We start from the raw sequence: 11,196 nt of genomic DNA, 5'->3' as shown, positions 1-11,196 counted from the left end.
CATCTTAGCTGTAGAGGGCAGTGTCACTGGCCCTCATGTGCGATCGGAACCGGGGCCCTGCTGCTCAGAGCTGGTGTCCCAAGCCAACTCTTAATCAATGCGCCACTCGGCCGGCCCGAGAATTTCTTTTCCTTTTTAAGGCTGACTAATATTCCGTTTTATGTATATACCATATTTTGTTTATCCATTCATCCATGGATGGACATTTGGGTTGCTTCCATCTTTTGGCTGTTGTGAATAACACTGTTATGAAAACATGAACACAGACATGCCGATATTTTTTTGAGATCCTACTTTCAATTCTGTTGTGAATCTAACCAGAAGTGAAATTGCTGTATTGTATGTAATTCTATTTTTGATTTTTTTAGTAACTGCCATACTGTTTTCCATAGTGGACTCACCAGTTTACATTCCTACCAAAAGCACACAAGAGTTCCAGTTTCTCCATATCCTTGCCAACACTTACTTTTTGGGGTTTTTTTTTTTGTTGTTGTTCTTTTTTTAATAGTAGCCATCCAAATGGCTATGAGGTGGTGGTATCTCATTGTGGTTTTGATATTGATTCCCTAGTGATTACTGATATTTACCATTTTTTTTCTTATGCTGTTGACCATTTGTAGTGTCTTCTTGGGGGAAATGTCAATTCAAGTCCTTTACCTACTTTCTAGTTGTATTTTTTTTTTCATTGAGTTGTAGGAGTACTTTATATATGAGTATTCTGGATATTAATCCCTCATCTTATATTTGATTTGCAAATCCTTTCTCTCATTTTGTGGGTTGCCTTTCACTCTGTCGATTTTGTCCTTTGATACACTTTTAAATTTTGGTGTAGTCAGTTTATCTATTTTTAATTTTGTTGTTCGCTTTTGGTGGCGTATCTAAGAAAGCATTGCCAAATCCAGTGTCATGTAGCTTTCCCCGTAGTTTTTTAAGAGTTTTACATTTGGAGTTTTGATCCATTTTGAGTTAATTTTTATATATGGTATAAGGAGAGGGTTCAACTTTTACATGTAGTTATCCAGTTTTCCCAGCTGATTTCCCAGAACCAGCTGTTGAAGACTGTCCTCTGCCCATTGAATGATCTTGGGATCCTTATTGGAAATCATTTGAGCATAAACTCGAGGATTTATTTCTGGTCTCTATTCTAATCCATTAGTCTATACTTCTGTCTTTATCCCAGTACAGTAAGTCCTCACTTAACATTGTTGATAGGTTCTTGGAAACTGCAACCTTAAACTAAACGACGTATGACAGTACCAACTTGACCATAGGCTATTGATACACAGTTGACCCTTGAACAACACAGTTTTGAACTCGTGAGTCCACTTATACATGGATTGTTTTCATTAAATATGTTGGAATAATTTTTTGGAGATTTCCGTAATACCATGAAGCAGTCGTATTGATTACAGTAAGCTACCATTAAGCAATCATATTGCTGCTTCTTCGTTATCCATGCATAAGTCATTAATCTGTGAATAAATATACAGTTCTTTTTCACATTATCTTTGTTTAGTGTTAGAAATATGTATAACATCTACAGTGTTTTGTATCATATAAGAATATTGATGTTTAGGTACTGACAGACAGCCTCATAAAGAGACAAATTTATGGTATCAATAAATATGGTACAGTGCTGTAAATGTATTTTCCTTATGATTTTTTTTTAACATGAATATTTTATTTGGGCAGAGGCTTTTGTCCGTTATGATTTTCTTAACATTTTCTGTACCTTACGTTATTGTAAGAATACAGTATATAATACATACAATATACAAAATATATGTTAATCAGCTATGTTCAATCAGTAAGGCTTCCAATGATTATTAGTTAAGATTTTTGGGAGTCAAATGTTATACACGGATTTTCAACTGCGCAGGGCGTGTCGGTGCCCATAATCCCTGAGTTGTTCAAGAGTCAACAGTAAATATAGGGCATCTGGTTACAAAAACATCACCAAACTTCTAAATAAAGACCCGAAACACTTCTAATATTAAGCACTGAAATATATGTGAGCTACACATACATTTAAGAAAGATTAATAAAAACAAGAGAATTATTTTCTAACCTGCTTATTCTAGTTCAGGGTCACGAGTGGCTGGAGCGTATCTTGGCAATTGGGCGCAAGGTGTGAACCCACCCTGGACAGAATGAACACCCTTCCATCACAGGGCAAGCACTCTCACACCCCCACACCCCCACATTCACTCAGACTGGGGCAGTTTAGACACCAGTTCACCTAACCTGCACAGTAGGAAAACCAGAGTACCTTGAGAAAATCTACACAGACATGGGGAGAACGTGCAAAAACTGCACAGATAGTAAGTGGCCCTGGCCAGGAATTGATTTTTGATTCTCTCATCAATGTTGAATGAAATAATGTTATTTGAGGACCTGCTGTGCCACACTGTTTTGGTAACTGGCTTTATAATAAATTTTGAAATGAGGAAGTGTGAGTCCTCTAACTTTATTATTTTTCAAGGTTGTTTTAGCTATCCAGGGTTCAAGATTCTATTGGAATTTTAGGATCGATTTTCCTATCTATGCAAAAAGTGCCATTGGGATTTTTATGGAAAGTGCTTTGAATCTATAGGCAACTTTGGGTAGTATTTACATCTTAAGTCTTCAATCCACGAACATGTGATGTCTTTCCATTTATTTGTGTAATTTAATTTTTTTCATCAACGTTTATAGTTTTCAGTGTACAAGTCTTTTACCTCCTTGGTTAAGTTCATTCCTAAGTATTATTTTTTATGCTATTGTAAATGGAATTGTTCTCTTAATTTCCTGTTAGGATTGTTCGCTGTTAATGTAGAACTGCAACTGATTTTTATGTGTTGCTTTTGTGTTCTGCAACTTTGTTGAATTCATTTATTAGTAAAAACTTAATTTTTTTATAAAGCCATTCTTTATAAGTTGCTTGTTTTGTTCAAGCCCAATTTATCAAAATTTTTAGATGAGTATGGAACTTGTAATTAGGACTTAGTTAATTTTCTTAGCAAAGCCTAGGTTTTAAGGATGTAGGTGCTATGATTGTAATTGAACTATATTTGCCATTTCCATGAGGATATTTGTATTAGAAATAGATATTCTTCCTTTTCTTGTTTGTTTTCCTGCAGAAAAGATAGGCCAGGTAGTTCTTAGACCTGTAAAAGTTTACTTGAATTCTGTACTTTGAGAAGCAGCTTATACAAGATAACGTCTTTCTTAGAAAAGAACAGGCACTATTTCAAATGGATGGTTACTTTGTTTTTGTGTAGCAAGGCATTAGTTTTGTTACAGTTCTTATTATATGCGATTTTTAAAAATTCAAGGTAGATTTTAATCCACCTGACAATAAACCTAATAGTGGGAGAATCCCTTGGTCTTATGGTAAATTTCTAAATATGCTTTGAGCCTGTTGCCAAGATAATGACTCTAATTCATCAAATAACTGTTAAGTACCTTTTATAAGTGGTGAGTTTTTAGACTAGATAGAAGAATAAGGCATGGTCTTTGCCCCTTGTAGGATAACTTAGTGGTAGTACTTAAATAGTATTGATAAAGCAATCTCAGCTATTACTATTATTTGCTGCTAGTCTATTTTGAATTTTGTAGGAAAATGCTACAAGACATTTTAAGTAACGCTCTGAATATATTTTTATTTATTATGTAAACATGATGCTAGCTATTTAATATTAATTTTGCTCCTGTATAATCTAATTTTAATAATGGATCCATACATAGGGCAGATATATCTATAATTTACTTTGAAGATATTAGTAATTAGCTTTTAAGTTTTGATATAGATTTTTTGCAAATATTAATTTTACTGTAGTATGATCACTAATATTTTAGTTTTCCATTTGAGTAGATATATATTACTTTATGCAGAAATGTTTTCAAAATTTCATATAAAAGTAATTCTCATTTTCATCTGTAATATTTGTTCAAAGGAGAAAATTATATTTGATAAAGTTTTGATAAAATCACTATCATTTGGAAAATTTTGTTAACTTCATAGTTTATGTTCATTTAATATTTGTATTATAACTAGTAGGAAATTTGTGTGAAATGGGAAGTTAGTCTATAGGATCTTCGTATATGAATATGAATGTGTAGTTCATATTGTCATTACTGAACTTAAATCTTTAAATCAATTCAATTTTCATATAATTTTTTTCTGGTATTCAGGGGCATATACCATATTTTGCCGTGCATAATGTGCACTCATGTTTTTGGCCTAAACTTTCAGGGAAAAAGCATCTTTTGTTATTTTTTAATTAAAATTTTTATTTGTTTACAGTTAGGTACTTGTTTTTTGTATTATAAAGGAATTTTAGCATGTATTTTTAACATATTATGGTACAAGAAATTTTATGTACTGGTAACAAATTTACAATATTTACACATCATAAAAGGCCAAGAACTCTTCTTTGTTGCAAGTTGGTTGTAAGTTCAACAAAACTGATTATCATATTCCAGGGTATTATTTTGCATATGGATATTGTTATTGATTTCTAGAGTTACACTTTTAATTCATAAACATAAAAGAATTAAAACATTTATATAGATACGGAATTAGTACTATCCATGTATAATGTACATCTTTATTTTTCCCTCACAAATTTGGGCAAAAAAGTGTGCATTATACATGGCAAAATCTGATAATTTTAGGTTTGAAGGAGAACTTAAAGATTATATAACAGGCCAGTAATTTTGTTTTCCTTGTAAGGAAGCTGAGACTCAGAAATTAAATAATTTGCTTAAGTTCAGACTGAAAATACAATGGCATAGTCAGAATAAAAACTCAACTAATTCTTTGCAGTGTTACTGCGTTACATAATCAGTTCAAATTCTGGCTCAATTATCCACCTTTCTGTCAGAGAAGTCAAGGTTCTCAAAATTCCTATCTGCTTTCTCTTGTAGCAGCTATTCATGTGCAACAGACTCCATTAGCCTATAAAAGCTCCTTGGAGTTGTGGTCATTTAATTCATTTCTGAAGTATTTACCATAGAATTGTCATTCCAGTCATTCCCAGCTGACTAACTTATATTATAATCAGACAACTTCTGAGACTACATTTTATATTTTGCAAATCAATTGTAATTTCATACAGACTGGGGTAAGACTAAAAAATGACATTATTATTTTTAAAATCAGAGCAAATAAAATTTATTGGTGTTAAGTACCTGTTCTAATATGTGAAACTTTCCTGAATCACCAGTCTCGTTTATTCAGTAAACATTTCTAGAACATAATTGTTCTGTTGACATAGATTTTCCCTTAAGCTTCTGGTAACGTGTCATACCTTTCTTCAAGTCTCTTGTCCCAACTCTATCCTTAAAGTTTTAAACCTGTTCTTACTAGCTTAAAATATATGTGTTTCTCTCATACATGTATAGTACATGTATACACAGTCTGACAATTAAGTTTGCGAACTTGTTGCAATGATGTTGCTAACCTTTTTTGATATCAGAGGGATTAGATTATATATTGTGAATTTGTACCAACTGGACAAACAGTTAACCAGGTTTATTATTTGGAAGTGCTGAAAAGGCTGCGTGAAAAAGTTAGACGACCTGAACTTTATGCCAACAATTCATGGCTCTTGCATCATGACTATGCACCAGCTCACATGGCACTGTCTGTGAGGGAGTTTTTAGCCAGTAAACAAATAACTGTATTGGAACACCCTGCCTATTCACCTGATCTAGCCCCCAATGACTTCCTTCTTTACTCGAAGATAAAGGAAATGTTGAAAGGAAGACATTTTGATGACATTCAGGACGTCAAGGGTAATATGATGACAACTCTGATGGCCCTTCCAGAAAAAGAGTTTCAAAATTGCTTTGATGGGTGGACTAGGCACTGGTGTCAGTGCATAGCTTCCCAAGGGGAGTACTTCGAAAGTGACTAGTGATATTCAGCAATGAGGTATGTAGCACTTTTTCTATTATAGGATGAGTTCGCAAACTTAATTGTCAGACCTTGTATGTATGTATGTATGTATGTATGTATGTTTATTTGCACCCTCCTTTGTTTTGACTTTGTTATCACCCGGCTTTTTTCTGAAGTTTCCTGCTGCTGAAAGTATCATATATTTATTTGGGCCTATGTGTACATGAGAGATTGGCATAAAAATATATTCTTGTTAGACATGAGTATGTGGTCTTGGGGAAGGTTAGTCAAGTAGCAGGTATTTAATTTATATAAAGAAATGTTTATTTGCTAATTTGTTTGAGAGGTATGAACCAAAGCACACATACCAAAAAAGGTTACAGATTTTGATATTTTGGTAATGCATTAGGACTCTTGACTGAGAATGATAATTTGAAAATTCAAACTGACTTAAAGAAGAACGAATTTATTGGTACGTGTAACTGACACAAGAGTGGCAATTAAATGATAAGCAGTTGTAGACTCATCTAATTAATATTGCCACCCGTGATTGGGGCCGGGTGGAGGATGGGTCCTCTATTTCTGATAGCTTCAACCAAAGTTAGTAACTTCAAGAAAAGTCCTGGGATCAAATCCTTTTGGCCTAGCTTGGGTAATATGCCCTGAACCCCAATTATTGTGTCCTGAAGGATAGAATGCTCTGGGCAAGTCTGTATCATATCTTAACTCTTATCATATCTTAACATATCTTAAGTTAGTGTTGCAGATGAGATATGGAGTTAGGATTGAGGTAAACTCGATGAGCCACATGAACTAAAAATGAGGGGGGTGGAAGTTTCACCAAAGGAAAATCAGGACTCTCTTGTTACTAGAAACTAGATAGATAAGAATATTCACTATAGTATAAAAATATAATAAAACTTTTTGAATCTCAGGTTGGTGAAGGAATACTGTAATGTTATAATTTGCTGTGTGGTTCTCAAAACATTTTTGCATATTAAAATCATCTGGGAAGCCTTTAAATATCATGATACCCTTTCTGCACCCCAGACCAATTAAGTCACAATTTCTGGGGCTAGTACCCAGGCCTCTGATTTCTTTTTTTTTTTTTTTAAGCTTCCACAATTTGATTTTTAGTACATAACCAAGCTGAAGAGCATTATGTTAGTGCTTTTCAAACTTTACAGTGGTTTAGGATCACCTGGAGATTTTGTTTAAAATACAGTTTGCTTAGGGCCCACCCCCAGAGACTGTGATTGAGTAGATATGAGGTGGGACCTCAGGCATTCCTAGATGGTCCTGTGTGGGAGGTCCTAGAACTGTTCTTTGAGGAGCATTACATTAGATGGTTAACACCTTGAAAATAGAACAGTTTTAAGTTCTTTAATTTATGGATTACTATTAAGTCATTTGTCCATCTACTAGTCTATAGGCTGTTTGGTAACATTTCTGTTTGGTATGCTCATTTGCTGTACTAGGTTCTATAGATATAAAGATAGCATGGACACAGGTATACATAGCTTAAAATTATTTTGTGGTTGCGTCAAGAAGATTGATTCTGACATCAGAAAATCCTAATGTTTGTTCAGAGAATTTGTCTTTAACACAGTTATAAAAATTAACTCATAGAACCCATTCACTCCCCAATAACCTTTTTACTTTAGTTTTAGTCCCTTTTTGCCCTTTAACGTTAGTAATTTCAAAGGCTCAAAATAAAATGATTCAGTGCAATTTAAATGTTTCTCTAATTCATGTCTAATATAGGCCTTGAAATCATCTGTAGTTGTGTATTGTTTTTTTGGTCCCAAACATTGTGTAACCAGAATAGGCCACCTACTTCCAGACACTCAACCTCTCTGGCACAAAATATTTAATTTCTGAATTAATTGTATGTTTCTTCGTTCTGATACTTTAATCATTTGTTTGACTCTTGTTGTTAGAGTTGACTTGCCAAATTATTTTGAATCTTACACATATATGGTAAAAATCAAATCATGTTTTAAAAGATGCACATTAGTTATTTTAGTTTACCTGTGGGTAGACATGAACTGTATGATGCTTAACATTTTCTTTTTATGCTGTTTTGTTTTTAAACAGGCTAATAGCACGTCAGCTTGCTAAAATTCATGCTATCCATGCACATAATGGCTGGATTCCCAAATCTAATCTTTGGCTAAAGATGGGGAAGTATTTCTCTCTCATTCCCACAGGATTTGTAGATGAAGACCTTAATAAAAGGTAAAATTACTTTTATATTTGAAATTATATGTTGCATTGCTTTGCTTTCTATATTGGATTTCAAAGATAACTAAGGTTTCTGTAGAAAATATGGTTTGGTTTATCTTTTTGCATTTAAATAAAATAAGCATTGATTCATTTGACTCTCAGATGGCACTATAGAAATAACAGCTTCTCCTCCAGCCTACTCAAAAAAAAATGTGAAAATCCCCTGCGAAAGCAGGAGGTGTGGGAGTAGGTAGAGGTGAGGGGCCAAGAAGTAAAATTGGAACATTTATTTGAAAATAAATAAAATACAAAGATGACTGTGAATGGGTACATTTTTGTATAGTATGAGCCATAGAGACTTTTCTAAAAAAATTTCTTTGTTCAGAACTGTTTTACATAGGTCTAGAGGTCTGCCCTGGGGTAGTGTAGTAATATTAGAGCATGAAAAAGTTTGTGTTGTCTTAGTTTACTATGACTAATGAAGTCCCGTATAATGAGGTTGAAAATTCATTTACTAGAGTCTTACTCAGATTTTGTATGATTGACTCCCCAGGTTCAAACTATTTCATTATTTTCTATGTAAAACAATTTGTATATTTGTATTTAGAATCTAAATTATATTAACATTTTTACATAGTGTGATTAATACTAGTACAAAAATAGGAAATTTAATTTTGTCTTTGTATCTAAAACATACATGAACACTTCAAGTTTTGTATTCAGGAAGTCTTTGTTTTAAGCACAACAGTCATGTGGAACTATGGATTTTTTTCTTGTTTCTTTTCATGCTTTATAATTCATTAGGGAAAAATAGCTGTATTGTTCCGTTGAGTTTATTTCAAAATTACTTTGACTCACTCTGTGTGTCTATTTGTGTTTCCAGGTAGTTTGTCAAACTTTGAATTTGATAGGGATATTATACGTCATTAACTGGGATAGGCAAATGTCTAGAAGTGTGTTCAGTGTGCTGGGTATTTAGGAAGTGACAGTATATAAAAACAGAAAATTCTCTTTTGAAATAGCTATTTTATTGAAAGATTTTGGAGAAAACCACTTAAAAATGATGAAGTAGATGACAATGGTGAATGTAAGACTTTATTGACTTTTTAATATAACACAGAGGTGAGAGGTAATATAGCATTGTATGGTTTCAAAGCACAAAACTTGAACCAGATGACCTGGGATCAAATCTCAGTTCTGTCAATTAACAGTTCTGCTTTTTAACCTTGAGCAAGTTACCTGTTTCCTCAACTGTAAAATGGAAATAACAAGAGTAGCACAAAATGTTAAAAAATAAATAAATAAATAAATAAATAAATAAATAATACCAGAAAACAAAATAAAATGACTATTGGGAATCTTCAGAAAATTAAAGGGGGGTGTAGTACATTTACCTTTTAGAGTTTTTGTGAGGGTTAATTGAGTATGTATGTATGTATGTATGTATGTATGTATGTATGTATGTGTATGTGTATGTGGTAGTCAGAAAAGCCTGGCCATTTAAGTGCTAAATAAATGTTAGCTGTCATTCAAAAAATTATTATTCAAAGAAAATTTTTTGGGTAGGTTTTGGGTTATATTTCCTAGACTCTCCTAGGCCTACTTTAAATTCTTGAGGTCGGTGATACTTTGGAAAAGTTGAAGATGCCTCGTGGTTAATAACAGGGCGAAAGCATCCTGTCCCAATAGAAAATATACAACTAGGGCCGGCTGAGTGGCGCCCTGCTGCAGTGGGTTGCCATAAGCTAACATGTGTAGCCAGCAGCCAGCAGTGAGCGGCCATCTAGAGGCCGGCGACTGATCTCCCTCGCTGGCTCTTGGTAGCTCACGCAGGCTGCCAGCCTCTCACACTGGCTGCCGGCCACACACGGTAACTTATGGCAGCCCACTGCAGCAGGGTCTGCAGCCTATGCCGTTGCTGGCAACTCATGGCAGCCCAGCTCCAGGTCGAGCTGTTGTTCACCATCTTAGCTGTAGAGGGCACAGTGTCACTGGCCCTCATGTGGGATTTGAACCGGGGTCCTGCTGCTCAGAACTGGCGTCCCAAGCCAGCTCTTAACCAATGTGCCACTTGGCCAGCCCTCAACTCTGTACTTTTGAAATAGATTCTTGAACAGCTACACCATTTTGAAAAGAGCATACTTTTGGAGGCTGTGTGTAGAGAAAAATGCAGTAATAGAAAAAATACAGGTAGCAACCACCCCGAATTGGAAAATTCATTAAAGTAAATTCAGTGTACAGAATCTTATATTATAAAATGGAAAAGTAGGAGGTAATTTGAGAGACTTGAGAAAGAATGAGGAGAATTTGACTTAAAGGGTAAAGAAGAGAAAGAGTAAACTAACAGCAATTTGGTAAGCCTGACAGTGGTATTGAAGAATTAATGGTAGCACCCTATGTTTTTAATAAAAATTAATACAAATATGGCATAATAAATAGTACAGAAGAATGTAGGGTAAAAAGTCATGATCTCTAGTACAGCTTGCGATACTACCTCCCACCCTTCCCAGTCTTTACTACTTGGAGGCAATTTCTTTTCTTTTTCTTTTTTTTTAAATATTTTATTGGGGAATTGGGGGGATGGGAACAGTGCTGGGGAATTGGGGGAAGGGGAACAGACAAGTTGCTATCGTTTTTGTTCTTCAGTCTAGTTGTGGAGGACGTTGCTTCACTGGCCCAAGTTAGCACCATCATTGCGCTCTTCCTGGGTGAGGTAGATCAGTCGCCGGCTTCTGGACTCCCGCTCATGCTGGCTGGGCAATTTCTTTAATAATATGAGAAGTCTGTTATTTGATTATTGTATGACACTGTAATGATTACTGAATGATTATCATATGAGTCGATTTATTAGTAGTAGATAATATCTGTTGACTTTGAAATGTGAATTTAGCTGATTTAGACTGCAGTCACCCTTCCAAACTTGACATAGATATTTTAGTTCTTTAATGAATTGTCTTTGTAACTTTAAATAGTACACTTAAACCTTTTTATTTAACTCTTTGTGTCTTGATTTTTCTATCTATAATATGGTGATTAAATATAAAACATTTAGAATACTGCTTAGTAAAGATTAGCTATCAGTTATGTAT

General features: G+C 34.2%; 1 protein-coding gene across 1 annotated transcript in view; it reads left to right on the top strand.

The window, feature by feature from the left end:
• Positions 1 to 11,196, top strand: part of ETNK1 (ethanolamine kinase 1) — a 77,475-nt gene that overhangs the window by 39,266 nt on the left and 27,013 nt on the right. Inside the window, exon 3 of the mRNA XM_019654646.1 lies at positions 7,979 to 8,119. Within this exon, the coding sequence (XP_019510191.1) occupies positions 7,979 to 8,119 (141 nt within the window). The remainder of the gene's footprint in view (positions 1 to 7,978; positions 8,120 to 11,196) is intronic.

The sequence above is a fragment of the Hipposideros armiger genome, unplaced genomic scaffold (assembly GCF_001890085.2).
Source record: "Hipposideros armiger isolate ML-2016 unplaced genomic scaffold, ASM189008v1 scaffold_227, whole genome shotgun sequence".
NCBI classification, from domain to species: domain Eukaryota; kingdom Metazoa; phylum Chordata; class Mammalia; order Chiroptera; family Hipposideridae; genus Hipposideros; species Hipposideros armiger.
Note: the sequence above shows the minus strand (reverse complement) of the source record. Positions and strands in the feature narration are given on the sequence as shown.